Genomic DNA, 20,806 nt, shown 5'->3' with positions numbered 1-20,806 from the left:
ACACAAAAGTTTTAAAATTTGATGAAGTCCAGTTTATCTATTTTTTCTCTTTTTGTTACTTGTGCTTTTGGTGTCTTATTTAAGAGTCCATTGTCAAGAATCCAAGGTCATGAAGATTGATCCTCTGTTTTCTTCTGAGAGTTTTATGGCTTTTAGTACTTATATTTAGGTAGCTGATCCATTTTGATCTAATATTTGTATATTGTGTGAGGTAGATCATTGAATTTTATAATTATGACCAAGACATACTGTTTTTTTTTTCTTTAAAGATTCTGTATTGTTAAGTTTGGCAGTTACTTTCTAAGTTCTACCTCGTGTAATATTTAGTCATTATGCCCTTAGTTATTGAGTACCAGATAGTTCATGGAACTGGGCATTTTAGCTCTTAAAATATGTTCTTAATATTGAGTCTTCAAGAATGACTCAGGATACAAAGAAAGTAAGAGACAGGATTGATAAATTTTATTACATTAAAATGAAATTTTTTTTGCATGGCAAAAAACATATAGTGAAGATAGCTGATAGATTAGAAGAAAATATCTGCACTATATCAAGATAAAGGGCTGAGATCTCTAATATATAAATAAGTCTTAAAAATTGAGAGAATATACTACAGTAACCTGATAGAAAAATGATCAAAATACGTTAAGGATAATCCTCCCCCGCCCCAGCATATGAAAATGGCCCCTAACATATGAAATGATTTTAAATTCATAATTAGAGAAATGCAAATTTAAGTGCACTGAGATACCATGTTTTAGCTGTCAGATTGACAAAAATTAAAGTATAACAGTCCATCCTATTGGCAGGGGTATGAGGAAACAGACACATATTGTACATTCCTGATAAGGCAAACTGGTACAACTCTCTTTGAGAATTTGGCAATATGCAACAAAGCCCTACATATGCATTTGCCTTTTGACCTGTCAGTTTCAACTGTAGGAATTTTCCCTGAAGGTACAACTCCAAAGATATGAAATTCCATATGCAGGGTTATTTATGGGTCATTGTGTGCAATCTCCTTTGTAGGAGAGTGGTTGAATAAACTATGGTGTATGTAGTGTGTGTGTGTGTGTGTGTGTGTGTGTGTGTGTAAAACAGAGTGTTACGCAGCTATGGGAAGAATGAGGAAGATATCTGAACTGAACTCTGACTGATAAATTGATCTCCAGGATATACTGTTAAGTGAAAGAGAGAATATCTATATAGGTTATGTTACTCTAAGCAAAAGAAGAGGAAATAAGAAAATATACACACACATGCTCATTTGAACAGAAGGAAACATAGGAAAGATACACTAGAAATGAGATTGGTTTCATAAAGAGGGTGGGGTACAGAGAGATTGAAAGGATGGAGAGGGCTTGACACTTCACTGATTTTACCTGTTTTGGGTAGTTTTAACTGTTAGAACTAAACTAATGTTTTATATACTCAAATAAACAAGATTAACAAGGATTGGGGAGAGGATGGGAAAAAAATACGCCCCAAATCCCAAATGGAATAATACAAACAGAAACAAATGAACCTAACTATATTTCAAATGAATAACATAACCACACTGAAGGGTGGGCATGGGAAGAACTAACCTAAGTAATTTAGGAATACAGGGTTTTGACTCTATAAGGCTGTTGACAAAAGAACTATAAACAAACTTGAGACTAAAGACAGAACTGTACACAAATACTGTACTTGAGTTAGATTTTTTTTTTTTTACAGTGATATGGTTAGAACTCCAAAACTACTCTGTGTATTCTAGAGTAGAGCAAGTAAATATATATAATGGTGATAATGAAATAATGAAAGTCAGGTTTTTCACTGTAAGAGAAAAGTGTTCCAGATAAGGAAAGGGAAAAGGCTGTAATGAACTTCTGTAGAGTTAGATTGGCATTGGCAGCTTCAGTATGGACTCATGGTTTTTAACATATTTACAGATAAACATAAAAATTGATATAGATATGTGTTTGTGCATATATGTATATATTCCTTAACTCAGCCTGTGGTGAAGGCCTTAAAGCCATGACACTTCCGAATAATGTTTGTCAATGAAAGGAACTAAGGCTCCCTGGAGGAGGGACTGATTCTAATGTAGGGGCAAGGAAGATGCAAAGATAAGCTTGAACATCTTTTGGTGCCAGAAAGTTAGGAAGTACTCAAAAATACCACAGACTAGGTGGCTTAACAGAAATTCATTTTCTCACAGTTCTAGAGACTGGAAGTCTAAAATCAAGGTGTTGGCAGGATTGGTTTCTGGTGAGGCCTCCTGGCGGCAGGCAGCTGCCTTCTCACCTCGTGTGGCCCTTCCTCTGTGTGTGCCTGCTTCTGGTCTTCCTTTTCTTACAAAGACACCAGTCCTCTTGGATTAGGGCCCCACTCTTACCACTTTATTTAACCTTAATTACCTCCTTAAAGGCCCTGTCTCAAATATAGTCACATCGTCGGGGTTAGGGCTTCAACATATGAATTCTGGGGAGACAAATCTATAATAAATGTCAACTGAAAATTATTCACAGCCTAAAAGTTGAGGGTTATGTTTTATTCAGTGGGAATTTTTAGGACTTCAAGCCCGGGAGGCAGCATCTCAAGTAACCCTGAGAGAACTGCTCCGAGGAGGAGGAGGGGGGATCCAGGATATATAGGAGTTTTGCAACAAAGGGCAGGTAGTCTGGACATCAAAAGATTATTATTAATTAAAGAAAACCAGATATCCCAAATTAAGGAATTTAACGCCTTTCTTTGTATGGGAAGATATGAGTCTGGGCGCACTGAAATCATTCCTTTGATACGCACCTCAGCTATCTGGGGCCAGTATCCTGTGCTTTCATAGCTGGAGTTTCCTCAGTGCTCACCAGCTCACCGTAGGCTGGTGGCTGCAATCAATGATGACTGTGAAATCCTTTGTTTACTGATATGGCAGTATTCCATTTCTCACAAACATCATATGCCTCTTGATAATGATGCTTTGAGGAGGATACAACATTACTTCTGTGGTGTTTCCCTTTCCCCCAAAATGCATCACTTGCACCCATTTAGAAAAATCAAACCCAAGTTGTAGTTTGTAGAATATCACTACAGTACTCCCTGCTTGTACTTTTCCAAAGTGTCAAGGTCATGAAAGACAAAAAGAGTGAGGAACTGTTCCAGATTTAAGGAAAGAGATAAAACAGTTAAATGCAACTGTGATCTCGGATTGATTTTTTTTTTCCCCTAAGTTTATTTATTCGAATCAAGATTGAAATACAGCCCACACACTGTAATTGGGCCGTAAATATCTCTTAAATATCTCTTAGTCTAAAAATGTTCCTTCTTTTCTTTTCCTTGTAGTTTGTTTACAAAATCAGGTTGTTCTGTAGAATTTCCCACAGCCTGGAATTTGCTGAGTACATTCTTTTGAGGTAATTTAATGTGCTTCTCTATCTCCTGTATTTCTTGTAAATTGATGGATGGGTTAAGAGCACTTACTGTATGTTATCACTTCGGGAGTTTTTTTAAAAAAGAACTATCCCTGGTACCCACCCATCCTTGGGACGCACCGTTCCTGTGGATTCTGATTTAATTGGTCTGGAGTTCTTGCTGTTGTAGGAATTTTTAAAAGCTCCCCAGGTGATTTTAACATACAGTTGGGGTTGAGAACCATTGTTCTAGACCTAGTTACCACTGGTCAGGGTGCAACTTTAATTTTTTTGCCAAGAATACTTACAGAACCTGTATTCTTGATAAACACCTCACTTATTAATAAGACTTGCCCACTACGAGACACTTGCCAGCTTCTGCTCTGCTCCATGCCAGCAGTCTGATCCTTGGAGAGCTTCATCAGGGACAGGCTGACTTTTCCTGCTTGCATGGCTGCTACATTTGCCAATAAAATAGTGTCTGGCAATTGGAAACCTTAATCTCAACACTTTCAAAGGTGAAATACATGGACTTGCTAGTCCTTGTAGAAGATAGTAGACTAAATTTGTGGATGATTACATACACTCTTTCTGATCAGTCCTGTCACCTTTTTGTACTTTCAGTGAAAGATCATTTAAGAGGCATAGGTATGTCTCAGGGTAACACTATTCTATTGCTGTGTAATTGTCCATTAAGAAAAATCCCAGTATTTTCTTTTTTTTCAAATAGTACTTCTGATGCTGGATATTGTTAAGAGCTTCGCAGAGGGTACCAAGATGACAAAAGCCATGTCATACTCATGTGAAGATCTAGAGTGGGGGCGAGACAGATGCATAAATGTTACATCACTAGTGTTAACCTTAGGGGAAGGGAACCACACGCTAGGCACCATGCTACACACTTTTATAAATGGTGTTTCTTTTAGCTCTTGTTGAAATGAAAATAGGTAATATTTCGATTTTCCACTGAGAAAAAAAGACACGGAGAAGTTAGTAACTTGTTCTCGGACACAGAGATGGCAAGACATAGAATTGGGATTATAAATTGGGATCTAGTCAAGTCTGACCTTGACCAGAGCAGTGGTCCCTGGACCAGCATCATCAACATTCCCTGAGAACTTGTTAGAAATGTACTTTCTGGACCTACCCAAGACCAGCTGATTCAGAAACTCGGGCTGGGGCCCAGTGACCTGTGTTTTAACAAGCCCTCCAGGTGATTCTGAGGTTCACTAGTAATCTTTCTGATTACTAGTGTCTTTCTGTTTACTTGCAAGTGAACCTTGAAAAATTTTTATTGTCAAGAGTTGACCTGAAACTAGTAAGTTTGAAAAATCACTATACTAGAGTGTTTCACCCCCTCTCCCAACCCCCCCCCTTTAAAGCTGTAAAACTCTTTGTTTAAATACTATTTTTCCCCCAAAGCTAAAACATAAAATACATAAAAACAAAACTATTGTTTGAAGTTGGAGTGGGCATGGGACCTTGTCCTGTCTTCCCATTCTGAAGGGGATGTTTGGTTTGATACCTGCTGTACTCTACTGTTATCCGCCCCCCACCCCCGCCAGCTGAGTGTGGTATGGTGTGGGTATGAACACTTATACAGGGTTACAGAAAAATATTGGCCGCCTTGTTCTCAACCAGAAGGTCAGTTAAAGAAACGTGGAGTCATTTGGTCAATACCTTTGGGACCAAAATTCACTACTATTTCTAATGATAGTGCCATGGGCCTTTCTTACAATTATGACTTGCAGGTACCAAAAGTCCAAATTCTCCCTTCTACCTGGAGTGTGTTTTATGCACGTAAGCTTCTCTGTGTTACTAATTACAACCACATCTAGGTGGGATTGTTTAGTGTCATTCACTTTTGGCTTTAATCAGCAAGCAGTTGAGCAGGTCTACTTGATTTCTGTAAATCACTGTGAACCTGCAGTTCTTGGAACTGCTGTCCTCAGTGTTGTTGGAACTGCTTTGTCACTGTTGTTTTCTTCTGCCTGTGTATGCCTTCTTCACATTTTTATAATAGCATTGTATGGTTTGGCCTTTAGAGTTCCCAGGATAGCCCTGCTTTCCTATGCTATAGTTATTAAACAACTGTGGAGAGGTGCCTGGTTCGTTCAAGTTCAATGCCTGGTAGACTTGATTTTCTTGGGCGTTAGAGGTCTTTCTGATTACTTGCAAGTGAAACTTGGAAAACTTACTGTCAAAGAGTTGACCTGAAAAATTTTAATAACTCTGTTTAATAACTCCCCAACTTGGCAGGGATGAAGTATTTTCAGTTTTCCCCCATGGCTTGACTTCTTTTGGGTAATTTGGGCTACCTTTGCTGACTTTCTTTTAAAAATCAGATTTCTGCTCATGTGCTGAGTGAAGTAACAGAATTTGTAAAACTAATTTTTCCTCAGGGATAGTGTATAAACTTCTGGTGGTAGCTCATTTTAGAAGGTATTTACCTTTTAAAAATAAAATATTATAATGTTCATATTTAATCTAACCGTGCCTTTCAGCCCCATTGTCTAGGCCAGTGATTATCAACATTGGCTGCACATTAGACCTGCCCTGGGGAGCTTTTAAAAATAAATGTCTTGGCTTCACCCCAGACCTAATAATTCACACTCTCTAGGATGGGGCCTGGACACTTGGATTAAAACAGAAACAGAAGACCCCTGTCTTAGTCTGCTCTGACTGCTATCATAGACTGGGTGGCTTAAACAACAGACATTTATTGCTCATTGTTCTGGAGGCTGGGAGTCGAAGATCAGGGTGCTGGTGAGGGTCCTCTCCTGGCCTGCAGCTGGTCATCTTTTTGTTGTGTCCTCACATGGTGGGAGCGGGGCAGGGTGGGGATCGAGGGGAGAGCCTGCCTGCCTGCCCCGCTCATGCACATGCAGGCTCTCTCTGGTGTTTGTTTTAAGGGCCCTGATCCTATCATGAGGGTTCCACCCTTATAACCTAATTATCTCCCAGAGGCCCCATGTCTGAATACCATTACATTGCGGGGTTAGGATTTCAACTTATGAATAGAGAGGAACACAGTTCAGTCTGTAGCAACCCTCATGTAATTCTGATGTGTATAAGAATTGGAAACTGATGGATAATGGTGCTTAGACTCAAAAATATGAGTGAAACACCTGGGAATCCTGGTAAAATGGACATATGCGTTCAGTAGGTCTGTTATGGGGCCTATGTATATAGGACCCATATTTGACTGAATTATAACATCCTAAAGATCTGAAAGTTTCTGCAGTTTTTAAATGCATCCAATTAAAAACTTATAGCTTGTCTTACTGTCTGGGTAGATCTGAGTCATTTAGTAGAGGTAGAGGTACATAATAAAACAGTTCTTTCATTTTAGCCAGATTGGCCTACTTACATATTAAATTTCTATTGCTGTGACTTTTAGTAGTGTTCATCTCTTGTTTGGAATACTTCCTTGGCATATTTTAGCTATTCTCTGCTGTCCGTTCTTCATGGCTTAGCTCAGGGAAGTTTTCCCTGAAACCTGAATCTGTAGACAGTGAACTTCTAAATAACATGTGAAAGACACATTATCTCTTAAAATGGTTTATTTCAGGTGGTTAAGATGGTTACCTTCAACTTAACTTCTGTGAACTTACTTGTATTTTATAATTCTCAAAATTGAAGCATTACTAAATCACTTAGAGATTGTTTTTAAGCTGAAATGTTTGCATAATAGCATAATAATACGTAATAGCTGCCAAACTTTTCCATAGTGGTTGCACCTTTTAACAGTTCACCAACAGCATATGAGGGCTCCAGTTTCTCTGCATTCTCTCCAACACTTCTTATTGGCAGTCTTTTTAAGTTTAGCCATCCTAGTGGGTGTGAGGTATTATCTCATTGTGGTTTTAATATGTATTTGCCTCATGACTAATGATGTTGAGGAGCTTCTCTTGTGCTTATTGCTCATTTGTATATCTTCTTTGTAGGAATATATGTTCAGATCTTTTACTCATTTTTAATTGGGTTATTGGTCCTTTTTTCTTTTATTGTTGAATTGTAAGAGTTTATATATTGTAGATATAAGCCCCTTATCAGATAAATGACTTGCAGATATTTTTTCCCATTCCATGGGTTATCTTTTTAATTTTCTTGATAGTGTCCTTTGCAGCACAAAATTTTAAAATTTTGATGATGTGCAGTCTTTTTCTTTTGTTTCTTGTACTTTTGGCATTATGTCTAGGATGCCATGGTCAAGAAGATTTAAGCCCGTGTCTTGTAAGAGTTCTATAGTTTCAGCTCTTACATTTAGGTCTTTGATCCATTTTGAATTAATTTTTATATATGGTGTGAGGGAGGGGTATAGCTTTAATCTTTTCTGTGTGGTTATACAGTTGTCCCAGCACCATTTGTTGAAAAGAGTCTCCAAGTATTCTTTACCAGGGTGAATAGTGTTACTATTTAGCATACAAGACAAGCTAGAAATCTAGTTCATCATCATGTCCTGTCATTTTTACCTCTACTTCTACTATTTCTGCACCTTATCACCCTGTCCAAGCTACATTTAGCTGTTGTTTAGACTTATGTAATAGGTTCCAGACTGGTCATATTCTCACCACTCTTACTCTCCACTCCTTTTATTTTCCAACTTGTAGCCTTTATTTATTATTATTATTTTTCAGACCACAGTTCAAGGTCTTCCTTTTGCTCTTAAGATCAATATAGAAATTCTACAGTATGGCCCATAGGACCCTGTAGGATCCCCACCCACTTCTTCAGCCTGTTTTTGCTTTGTATGTTGTCTTGATTTCTTCAATCCAGTTACTTCTCAGAGGAGTGTTTCAATATGCTCCCTCCACCATAGCTACCAATGTGCCTGCATCCTACTTGTGTTACTCTGCCTTCCCATCTGTAGCTGAATGAACTGTCCATCCCTTTATCTAAGACCAGCCCTATTCAAAATTGGCCAGATTCCACCCCTCTCATTTAGTCCAGAACATTGCTTTATCAGTTTTCCTGTCTCTCTTCTGTGTTGTCAGTTATCATTCTAATCAACATACAAACATGATGTTATTTCTTCCATCTTAAAAAAAAAAAAAACCCAACAATGACCCTACATTTCATTCTGTCTATGATCCCATTTCCCTGCTCCTCTTTTGCATCAGAATGGGAATTACTTATACTTGCTGTCTCTTAACTTCTCTCCTGCTGTTTCTGCTGAACCCACTCCTGATTTTTGGGTCCCACTATACTACACTGAACTCATTTATTTATCTCCTTGTCACCAAGTCCTGTGGTCAGCTCTCAGTTCTTATCTTAACTTTTCAGTAACATTTGGCCCAGCCCGTTACACTGTCCTTGAAATACTTGCTTCTCTCTTGGTTCTCCTTTTACCTCACTGGTTGCTCCTTCTTGGTCTTTTCTCTTGGTCACAGCTCATCTTGGATTTCTGTCTGTTGGGAGGATGCCCTAGGGTCAGCCTGCAGATCTCTTCCCTTTCTTCTGTGCTGGTGTGTATGTTTATCCTCAGATTTAATACCATTTATATGCTCATGACGACACGTGCTTGGTTCAGCCTGGACCTCTCCTAGGTGCACACGTACCCACCTTCCTCCTGGACGTTTCTACCTAGATGTCTAATAGCTGGTTCCCTTGCTTCTTTCAGGTCTCTGCCCAAATGTCACCTTACTGGAGAGGTCCTCCTTGTGGTGCCCACCACCCCCCACCATATAAAATGAAGTAACTCCTCCCTTGCTTATCCTTTTCTTAATTGTTTTCTAGAGCATTTATCGTGTATTATTTATGGTCTTTTGCTTCCTGTTGGTATGTAGCTCCATGAGGATAGAGTTCTTACCTGTTTGGTCACTTTTGTGTCCCCAGTACCAAGAATAATAAGCATCGATTATGTGTCAAAGGACTGAGTGAGTGAGTGGATGAATGTTGGCCATCTTTAGTGCTTCACTCTCGCCGTGCTCCCCCTTCCTCACACATTCAGTTCCTTCTGTTCTTCCATCCCCTCCCTCAGGCAGCTTCTTGCCTCTCACTTCCATCAGCATCACTTCCTCATCAGACCTTTCCTGTCCTGATTGTAGTCTCTGATTGCAGGCGCCCTTAGCCGTGGACTCCTTCATAGTAGTGATCATTTCAGTTTCCATTCATTTGTGCTGTCCTTTGTTAATACCTGTCTTCTGTTTCCCTCCACTTGCCCTCCCCCTTATTTTGCTCTCTCTTAAATTCTAAGGGCCTAGCACAGAGTCAGATTCTCAATAAATGGCAGGTGTTTGTTAAAAGAGTAAATGAACAAATCAAAATATTCTTATGATTTATATAACTCACAACCCATTTGAGTTGGTAAATCTCTGTAACATTTGCTTAAAAAGAAAATAGGATTAAAATTTAATGATTTCATAATTTTAAGTTGATACAGAGTCTAGTAAGCATAAATACAGTTAACATCACTGCCTTTGGCCAAGAATTTACTGGGATGTGGCCTCCCTCTGTTGTGGAAACCGGTCCTTATCGTGGATGGCCATCCAGCCTCTGCCACCACCCCCAGCATCTGGCACTCTTCATTCTAAGTCCTGAAGTTGGTCTGCTGTAAACTCACCCTTTGGGTTTGGGGTTGCCCTCTTGCCCTTCATATATGTAGAGAGTTATCTTATCCTTTATTAAATCAAATATAGTCTCACTTCATTCTGTTGAGATTTTTGAGCTCTTTTGGGCCCATGTAATGCTCCTGAGGGATTTTATCTAAAGTGTGTTCCAACATAGACCCTATTTATATACCAACTACCAAAGGGTAACTTTTAAAAAAGACTTTTGTGAGTAAGGCTCTTGTACCGGAGGGGGCAGTTTCCAATATATTAATGATATGTTTAATAGAAGTATGTCTAATAGAAGAATTACTGCAAATCTAGCATTACTAACCTTAATAATTTATTGAGCTCATTATATTATTGAGTATGTGCGTATAAATATTAAATAGTTTTGGGAGAAAATAGCTATTTCAGTGTTTATTACTAGTGGGTCAAATACTGTATTAATGGATGTAATCCTCAAACAACCTTAGGCACTATCCTCATATTATATATGAAGAAACTGATGTATGTGAATCTTAGAAATAGAAGATTTTCTTAATCTCATTGTTACTGCAGGCAGTGTAAACATATTTGATCCTTCTTAATGATCTCAGAAGGTAAAATAACCATGTCAAGAAAGGTAATCTGTTTCCAATTTCCTCAGAATTTTTGGTCACTAGTATCTTCTCATTAAAAGAAAAATACTTTATGCTCTTTTCTTTAAAATACTTAAATATTTAACAATGCCTTTGTAATAGATGAGATTAGAAAATGTGTATATGATTGTTCCAGAACTTGGATACATTGGGAAATACTTTTCTTTTTTCCATAGCTATTTACTGTTTTTTTGGAGTAAGTACAAAGTTTTTTTTTTTTTTTAATGGATACAGGTCTCTATAATAATACTTTAATAATAATAGAAACTTAAATTATTATTTTTTTGACCTTATTTGTTGTCTTAAAGAAGTGCTGCCTCAAAAACAATTTTTAGGGAAATATTTTATCCTAAATATGTTGATTATCCAAGGTTGAAAACATTTCACCTGGAAGCTTAAAGATTTGTATCTTGGCAATAAGATGATCACTTCAGTTTCAGTATTGTTTAAATCAGTGGATGTGTGGCAGCTGAAATGTTTTCTTCTCTAGAGTTTCAGCGTGGAGCTTTTGTCTCCCTTTCTCATACTTTTTCAAAACTTTTTGTCTATAAAGATTCAAGTCTGGATTGGGGATTTATTTCTAGAAGTGTGTTAAACACTTTTCTGTAGATATTTGCTTATGAAGCTGCATCAAGTAGGTGCCATGGTTACCATCATCTCTGTGACTCTGCTTGTTCACAGCCCCTTCACTCACCTGTGTGTCCTCTGCTTGTCTGGTTTCTCTGCTTTCTGTTTCCCCTCGTTTGAGAATGGGTTTGTAAGTCTGATGTTCTGTCATGGTGCTTTGGTAGAGTAGCCCGGTGTCCTTTCTGTATAGTTAAGAAATGAGCTGGTCAACAGGAGTAGTTAAAATGGAGCAAGCTTAGCTGTTCCTTGTCCCTCGTGTTAAACGTAATGAGTTTAGAGGATTATGACTCCATGTAATCATTGGGATCTGCTAGACAGGACATCTGTTTTACTTTTTACTCATTACACTGGTGTATAAATAGCATCTTTTTTTTTTTTTTAATGTGAAAATTATTTTGTGTTCTAGCTAGCACTGGTGACTTAATTTTTGAAATGTGCTTTCTGGAATAGCACATGATTAGTATAAAATTATCTTAATAGGACTGGAAACTCATTATTAGTCTGAAAATATTTGTTTTCTAACTGTGAAAAAAGGTTTCTGGGAACGTTTGAATTTTCATTTATTCTAGACCGCATTAGAATTGTTTAGTATATTCAAATATTTTTCCTTTGGTTTTATTTCCTAGGTTGCACGTTTTCAAAAAATTCCTAATGCTGAAAATGAGACAATGATTCCTGTATTGACATCAAAAAAAGCAAGTGAATTACCAGTCACTGAAGTTGCAAGCATTCTCCAAGTAAGTGCTTGGTGGGGAGGAAGGGAGTGGATAGTAGAATGAGTCACTTAGACTCTATAGATAAGTGCTATCTGGTAGAATTTTCTGTGATGACAGAAATATTCTGTTCTGCACTGTCCAGTGCAGTAGCCACTAGTTAAACATGACAGTTGAGGATTTAAAGTACGGATAGTTTAGGGGAGGAACTGAAATTAATTTAATTTAGTTTTTATTCATTGAAATTTAAATAGGTTCATGAGGCTAGTGATCACCTGATTGGACGGTGCAGCTCTAGATCATTAGTATTGCTAGGGACTATTTGTGCTGTGTGAGGATTAGTTGGATTAGGAAAATAATTTAATTATTAACATAAGTAGAGTTAGGAGTTTATCTTTTTTTTATGTGTTTTCTAATGTAAAAGCTAAGTACAAGTTCAGAACTGCAAATAAACTTTGCTTATGTAATTTAATCTCTTCCTAGTTTTAAAAAGCACAATCTAATGAAACATGAGGAAAAGAATATTTAAAATTCTACCTTCAGAATTCACATATTTTAACAATGGCATTAAAAACATCGGGTATCCTTTTTTTGAGGTTTTTTTTGGGGGGCGAGTTGTATTTATACTCTGTTTTAAAACTACTTACTCTAAATATATTTGTGTCGCAAGACTCTATTAGTGAACTCTATTATAAAGCTTTTGGCCAGAGAAACTTAATTATTTTAGAGATGCAAGTAATTTATTCTTTAATGATAGTTAAAGTAATAAATCATGAGAGGCAGTGACTGAAGAATGTAGGTGGTGTTCATAGGGCATAAAATGTCCCAAGAACCAGTTCATGTTAACTTCATTATTTTGAGTAATTTAGGAACCACAGATTTTCTGCTTGGAATAAATATTCAGTCCAAGAACAAAAAGTAACACCAATCTCAGAATTTTGATAGGCTCAGAGAACAAGAAAGATGCGTGATCTTTTGGAGAAACTAATTTTAGAAAACAACAAGACAACAGTGAAAATGAAGAAAACTAGTTAAAATGTACTGGTATTTTGCTTTCTGTACATCCTGACTGGTTTGTGTTATTTCTCTTTCTCCAAAGAAAATCATAATTTTTTTGTTTATTAAACTCTATCTTGTTGCTTACATTAAAAATTTTTTTATTGAGGTATAATTTATATAAAATACAGTGTACTCATATTAAATGTACAGTTTGCATTTTGACAGATGTAACCATCACCACAATTAAGATGGAGAAAATTTTCATCACTCTGAAAAGCTTCCACATGTTTTTTGCAGCTAATCCCTCCCAGTGCTCTGGCCCCAGGCAACCACTTGATATGCTTTCTGTCCCCATAGATTAGTTTTGACTGTCATAGAAGTTCCTGTAAGTGTGATCATATGTATGTACTTTTTTTGTGTTTTCTTTTTTTTCTCTGCTAATATTCTCAATGACTTTTATGGGTAAAATCTCATAGGCTGATCTTCAGAACGGTCTAAACAAATGTGAAGTAAGTCATCGGAGAGCCTTCCATGGCTGGAATGAATTTGATATCAGTGAAGATGAGCCACTATGGAAGAAGTATATTTCTCAGGTGAGATATTTTTATTTTCTCCTGTTGTGTAACTTACATGTATTTTTTGTAAATGTAGTTGTTTACTTTTGTGAAGTGATTTTTGGAGAAAGGAAATAATTTTTTTAAGTGTTTTTTACCTAAATTTTGTCATTTGTTAGAGTTTATTGTTACATTGGAATTTCTATGATTTTAGTGTGCAAATCTTTAAGGACTTATATTACATGGAGGTGATACTATTAACAGTAGTTTCCTTTGCAGGTGTCTTAACTTAAATATTTTTTATTGTAGAAATGCTAATTTTTTTTTTAAAGTAATATGGCTAGCTTAGAAAATTAGTAAAAGTTAGGTCATTGGACTGCCTGGGTACAAGTTCCTCCTTTATTTCTTACTAGCTGTGTGCTCTTTATTATCTTCTGAGCCTTATCTGTAAAATGGGGATAATAATCTTAGGAGTTAGTAAGCTATCAATAGATGATAGCTATTTTTAATTATATTTTATTAATGTCCTAATCTTTTCAGAAAAATTTACTGTAAGATTTTTCTTATCTTTATGACAAGTATATTAGTGAAAAGCTAAAAAACTCCTATGGCCAGTTTTCAAGTAGTAGGATTAGTTTGCCAAACAAATAAATTCTTTTTAGTGAAGAAACTTTCTAATGCCTTCTAACCTGCAGGTTCTTTTTAAAAAAAATCTTTAACTTTTCTAAAGGGCCTTGCCTGTTAATGAACCAAAATCTATCTGTTTTAACTTATTTAAATTAATTTGTCTAAAGTAGGAAAACTGAATTTTTAGAGAAGAACCTTGTATCTGTCTTGTTTTTATTGGAATATTTTTTATATGTATATTTGTATTCTCACATTTACCACATTTCCACATTACCTAAAACTTCAGAGGTTTACTCTGGATTTATAAATTACAGTGATTTGACTTATCACTAGGCAATATGATTTTTAATGTTTTGCTTTCTTGATCCTGTTTCAAAGCTAGAGAACCTGCATCATGAGATTGCTGTGAGAATGAAATGAAATAGTGCCTGTAATGTAGTTAAGTGCAAGCAGTAATTAACAGTAAATATCAATTGTTAATCATAAAGCACTGGACGACTCCTCACTCCTCTACAGAGAACACTGAATTTGTTGTTCTGCAAACATTTGGAGCCTGCCATCTGTCAGGTGGTTTCCTTAGTACCATGGCACAGCTGTTTTAGGGTGAAATAGAATGATCATGGGCCTTGCTCTCAAAGTGTGGTGATAGCAGCTAATGTTTGAGGGGTTTGTAGTTTACACAGTGATTTAATATACATTCTTGGTTAATCCTTACCACAGTTTTTGGTACAAGGTAGGGAAGCACCCCCGGGGCTTAAAAAATTAAGGTCACACAAAAATTGGAGCTGGATTCAAACCCAGGTACTCTGGCTCAGTTTGTGTGTAGTTTGTCAACCCTGAACCACATTGCAGTTGTACTTTTATTTTGCTGGAGCAGTGATTTTCAATCCTCTGTGCATTAGAATCACTTGGGGAGTGCTTTAAAAATGCTGAAGCCTGTGCCCTGTGCCCAGAGATTCTGATTTGATTGCTCTGGTGTGAACCTGGGCATTTGTTGGAAACTCTTCACGTGATTCTGATGTGAAGCAGGGTTGCAACCACTGTGCCAAGGAACGGAGCCATAAAGGGAGTGGGAGGTGGTGGCATCTAACTTCAGAGTTATGATATCCAGGGGCTGAGGCTCTCTGCTGGGATGGATTCTTTGCAAAGTTACTTTGCAACTTTGATGGCGATTGGCACTGTTTCATCATAGGAAGGCACTCTGGCAGCAGAGCTCTTGACGTTTAACTAGGATGTCCAACTGGAAGAATTTGGGGTGGCTCTGGTGCTTGGTCATTTAAGAGCTGCCCAATTGAGTTGGTGCTGTGGTTTGTTTCTTTAGATACTTTTGTCTCTGCTAGCTAGATGTTAGGAAAACCAGTGTTGGGAAAATCTTCAGCTTCTTCTGTGGTGAGGATCTTACTGTCTGCTCTTAGCTGCCCTGCCCCTCCCCTGGTGGGGGATGGTTATTCCTTTGGTGGGTGGGTCAACCACAGAATTGTAATCTACACCCATTTACTTACAGTATAGGAATGCTGAGGAATGTTTGGAATTTATAATTTAGGTGTTCTACCCAGTGCTTAATGTAAACCTTTAGCTTAAAAGTTATTTTCCATTCTAGCCCTGGTAGAAATTCAGAACAGCTTATAGCATACTAAAAATACATGTGTACTATAAGGAATTGGTAAATTCTTAGTTTTAAGCAATAATGCCCTGATAGTTTTTTTTTTTAGGCTTTTGCTGTGCTGGTACACAACTGTCTTTCATACAAAACTGTTGAATTGCTGTTTTTTTTTTCACTTTCAGTTTAAAAATCCCCTTATTATGCTGCTTCTGGCTTCTGCAGTCATCAGTGTTTTAATGCATCAGTTTGATGATGCTGTCAGTATCACTGTGGTAAGAAAAAATATATATTTTTAAAAATTGTTAATCATATAAATTAGGATTGGCTTTTATTTTAGAAAATGAATTGAGACATGCCTTAATGCTTCTTCAGGTTTTTTTGTTAAAATCCAAATTCTGGTTTTAGTTGCAGTGATCTCAAGTAATGTTCAAGGGTCTATGATTGGCACCCTAGAATTATTTAACAATCCGATAATTTAACAGATATGAAATATTTTATAATAATTTTCCAGTTAAATATTTATTTTACTTTCCAATTGAGAATACGTTTCAGTAATCGTGAACTGAAGCCTGACATTTTAAAAATTAAAAGTATTATTTAACAGTGTACTCTGTATTTTTATTCTTTCCAGTTAGGTTATTCTGGCTTTCATCTTTTTTTTTTTTTTTCTTGCCCCTCTGTTTCATTGTAGTATAAAAATTTATAGTAAGTATAAGCATTGATTAAAGCAAGTGTGTTAGGCTTAAGAACACAGTAGAAATGAACGTAGAGCTGTGATTCACCAGCTCTTGCTTGTGGACTCCCAGGAGTCTCTGAGATTCTTTTAAGGGAGCATATGAGGTCAAAACTACTTTCATAAAACTAAAAACATTATTTGTCTTTTTGCTATAGACATTTGCATCAGTGGTGCAAAAGTGATGGTGGGTAAAACTGTTAGAGCTTTGGCTTGAATCAAAATAATGGCAACAAACTGTCTAGTAGTCATTGTTTTCTTTCACTGTTTCTCTTAGCAGTGTTTTTGATAAAACAGTAAAACTTAATTTGATTAAGTCTTGATCCTTAAGTATATACCTTTTTAATGTTCTGTGTGAGGAAATGGGAAGTACGCATTGAAGTATGATGGTTGTCTCAAGGAAAGGCTGTGTGCTGAGCTGAACTAGCCTTTTACTCGAAAGAATGACTGAGACAAACTATGGTTATTAAGACTTGGATAACTGGCATACTTTTTTTGAAAGTGAGTGACATGAACCTATCACTACAAGAAAAACAACTGACAGAATTTGTTGCCAATGGTAAAATTCAAGCTTTCAGTGATAATTAGAATTTTTCAAAAATTTTATGCATTATTTTATGGTGGACAGCTTCCCAGTATTTAAGACCTTATTCTAATGAGATCAGTAGTGATTTTAGTGAATGTGATTTTTTTTTTTAAACTATTATGAAATGTGTCAACACTTGAAAGATTTGAATAACCAAGTGAATCAGTCTTTTCTAAATGACCAGTGCATGACGATATAAAATACTCGGTGACAAAAGAGCCATTCAACATGCAAAAGAGATCAATAGATTTTAATATAACAGATTATGAAAAGTTCATTGATATAGTTTTAGGTTCTATATTGCAAATTACTTTTAAAGTAACAGTTGTCTAATTTCGGTGTAGTAGCTAAGAATAATATCCACAATCATCTGAAAAGGCTTTTAAAATACTCCTCCCTTTTTCAACAATATCTGAATGAGGCTGAATTTTGTTCATATACTTCAGCCTAATCAACATATATCAATAGATTGAATGCAGAAGCAGATACGAGAATCTGGCTTTGTATTAAAGGAGACATTAAAGATAGAAAAATTGAAAGCACTGCCACTTTTCCCACAATTTTTGGGGGGGAATATATTTTTCATAAAAAATGTTGTATGTGTTAACATGTAATGGGCTTACTTTTTTTTAGATACTAAGTAGAAATTAAAGCTGAGTGATTGAAAAAGTATTTAATATGGTAAATATCAATAGCTGGAAGTCACATAAACAAAAGCTGGTCCTCCGTTTGTAAGAGCATAAAGGGATCCTGAGATCAAAGAGTTTGAGAAGCCTTCCTGGGGAGGCAGGTCCCTGTCAGCTGTCCGTTTTTCCCCACAGGCCTCAAGGCGGAGTTGTGATTCCTTCCCTGACTGTTTTGTGCTTATTGTCTGGTGTCTTGGGGCTGCAGATAGAGTCAGAAAAATAAGATATGATTAACAGTTATTTCAGAAGTTACAATGTCTTATTTAAAAAGGTTGTTTGTTTTGTTTAGGCAATACTTATCGTCGTTACAGTCGCCTTTGTTCAGGTGAGTAAGTAGCCTATTTTGACAACATAAAAATAGTATTTTAGTTAATTGCTTAAAAAAATCAAGGTGGCTTATGTTAAAATGTATAGTTAATGGGTATGTTGGTCAGAACAATTTATTCTTTGTTTTTGAAATAATTTCAAAAACAATAACTCTCCAAGGAAGTTTGTGGAACCAACTTGACTGCTTTGGTTTAGGCAGTGGCATGAAGAAAATCTAGTTTTTTATTTGATGATGTTAAAGGTAACTGAAGCAGATGGAAACAAAAACTACAGTAATAGAAATAAAATCCAGCAGTAGGCTTTTAAATTTTTTCCAGTTAAAAAATTGGGCCAGAGTTCAAATTCCTCATTCCTCCATGGAAGGGATGTTCTGATCTGGATCGAACTCCCTGTTCAGCATAGACATTGAAACAGTAAAGAAAATATATGAAAAGGAACCCCCTTTAAAAAATTAATGTGAATAATGTGGAGATAATGTCTGGACTTCTGTTGACAAGTATAGATATAAATAAAAACATGGGCTTAGTTTTATATTTATTTAAATATCTGATAACTTCCTCAGGTTTTAGAACAGTGTTGGCAGGTGTCATTTGATTAGCTAAAAGTTTTAAAGCATGGTTAATAAGACTAGAAGAATTATTCTAGTTTAGGGAAAAATTAATATGTCATTTGAAATTCATGTTATTTTGAATCATAAGACTATATTTTAAGTGGCTGTGGTTATTTTCACATCTATGATTTATTCCTTGGGTATTTCCTGTCATGATCCAGTTTTCCTGTGGTAATCTCTAATTTAGTAATTTGTTTTATAGTCACCCAGTGTAGAAAAGCCGGTTTTAATCAGATTATCTGCAGCAAGTTTGTGAGTTGCGTTAGTACACCATCAGGGATCCTGTATCTAGGGAATCCTTTTGCTTAGAACAGATAAAAGTTGCCTTAGGGCAGGTGGCGGGCTTAGTTTAGCAGAGGTTATTCCAGGCTGAGCCTCATTGGACACAGCTATTCATTTGGTCATGTGGGTGGCATGACCCACTGGACCAGTAACTGGAACCCTTTTGCATCTTTAATAATGCTACAGATGTATGGAGTGGCTTGCTTCAGAAGTATTCTTACAGTATTATCACTTTGTATGGAAGAACGTCAGTAGCTTGGTAATAGCCCCTACTCTCAAAAAAATCCCACAAAATTTGTATTTTAACATACTCAGTGTGGACTTTTACACAAAGATAGTGTGTTACACACCTTAAATGTAGTGGCTGAAACCATCTGCCAAATATCTTTATGATAGGTTCATTTGATAGGTTCATTATTTATATTTGTGTTTTTACCTGTGTTTTAGGAGGAGAATGCTTTTTATAGTCTTTTATTATTTACATCTGCCTTCCCCCCTTTCTAATCTCAGTTTCCCATCTTCATTGTACACCCTTGCAGTCATAAAAATAGCTAATTGTTTTGTATAGTCATATATTGAGGCCACCTTACAATAAATTTAAAATTTAACTTTTAAGTGTTCATTTGAGACGGCTGTCAAGTTTTTTGTGGTGTGTTGAAGGATCATCTTGATATAGAGGTATCTTTGTAGTTGTAGGGAGTAAAGGCTAAGAAGTCTGAAGAGGGAGGTGAAGATTGGGCAGCTTCTGTGTCATTTATTAGTAGGATCTAGGAGTAGTGAGTGTTTTCTAGTCTTTTATGGAATTTTTGGGTAAAACTTCCAAATTCCTTAATATCCTTGGTATGATTGGGGGAGGTATGTCTTTGTAATTTTTTTTTAAATTGAGGTATAGTTGAGGTGCAGTATTGTTTCAGGTGCACTATACAGTGATTTGATATTTGCATGCCTTATGAAATGATCACCATAAGCCTAGTAACCGTCTGTCCCCATACAGAATTATTATAATGTTCCTTATACTGTATATTACACTGGGTGTCTTGTGAGTTTTATATTTACAGATTTACCTTACTCTCACGTTTGTTCCTCTTGCCTAAGTAGTAAAGACAGATTTAATTCTAAGTTATTCATATACAGCTTTGCATTTTCTATTTGAAAACGTTTGTGATGGGTATGCAGTTTTGATTAGTGCTAGCACTGCAGTCATTTCAGAACACCCCCCGACTTTCACTCCCACTACTCTCCCTACCCCTTCTTCTCCTTTTTAACCTTAGATCAAAAGATTGGTGTACTTAGTGCAGACATGAGACAAAAATAGCAGTGATGTTTGTGTGAAGCAAGACAGCCCATGTTAGTGAGGTGAAGGGTGTCTCTGACTCTCAGCTGTGATTGTATGGTTGGAGGAAGGCTGGAGCCTCACAGAGTTAGGGCCCCTGAGAATTTCTCCTTCCAGGTAATTCAGTCATGGGAAAGGTGTCTGTCAGGGTAGGGCAGCCACATCTCTCTCCTTGTTTAACGTATGTTCTTCCCAGGCAGATTTGTTTCACAAACCTTTACAGTTGCCTTGGGCTTTAATCCTCAACGCCAGTGTTGTTTGCAGTTAATTGTCTTTGACTTCCTTGGTCATTAAACATTAAAAGTAAAGTTATCTTAATTATGAGGCTCAATGGTCTTAACTTTTAATGACTGAAAACTCTATACTCTTTGGACACACAAATCAGTTTTCTTCACTTTCTTATAAGTAACTTGACCTTAGGTTTGCACATTGAATATTGAAATATAAAATTGAGGGACTTCCCTGGCGGCCCAGTGGTTAAGACTCGCACTTGCAATGCAGGGGACGTGGGTTCGATCCCTGGTTGGGGAACTAAGATCCCACAT

General features: G+C 36.6%; 1 protein-coding gene across 7 annotated transcripts in view; it reads left to right on the top strand.

The window, feature by feature from the left end:
- The window catches only part of ATP2C1 (ATPase secretory pathway Ca2+ transporting 1), a 116,444-nt gene that overhangs the window by 41,134 nt on the left and 54,504 nt on the right, over positions 1-20,806 (top strand). For all 7 annotated transcript variants that reach the window (XM_059920340.1, XM_059920343.1, XM_059920346.1 and 4 more), the window contains 4 exons: positions 11,835-11,945; positions 13,397-13,513; positions 15,887-15,976; positions 17,999-18,034. In XM_059920340.1, coding sequence (XP_059776323.1) covers positions 11,835-11,945; positions 13,397-13,513; positions 15,887-15,976; positions 17,999-18,034 — 354 coding nt within the window. The remainder of the gene's footprint in view (positions 1-11,834; positions 11,946-13,396; positions 13,514-15,886; positions 15,977-17,998; positions 18,035-20,806) is intronic.

Source organism: Balaenoptera ricei, chromosome 4 (genome assembly GCF_028023285.1).
Source record: "Balaenoptera ricei isolate mBalRic1 chromosome 4, mBalRic1.hap2, whole genome shotgun sequence".
NCBI lineage: Eukaryota > Metazoa > Chordata > Mammalia > Artiodactyla > Balaenopteridae > Balaenoptera > Balaenoptera ricei.
The sequence above is the reverse complement of the archived record's forward strand: the minus strand, read 5'-3'. Positions and strand labels throughout refer to the sequence as shown.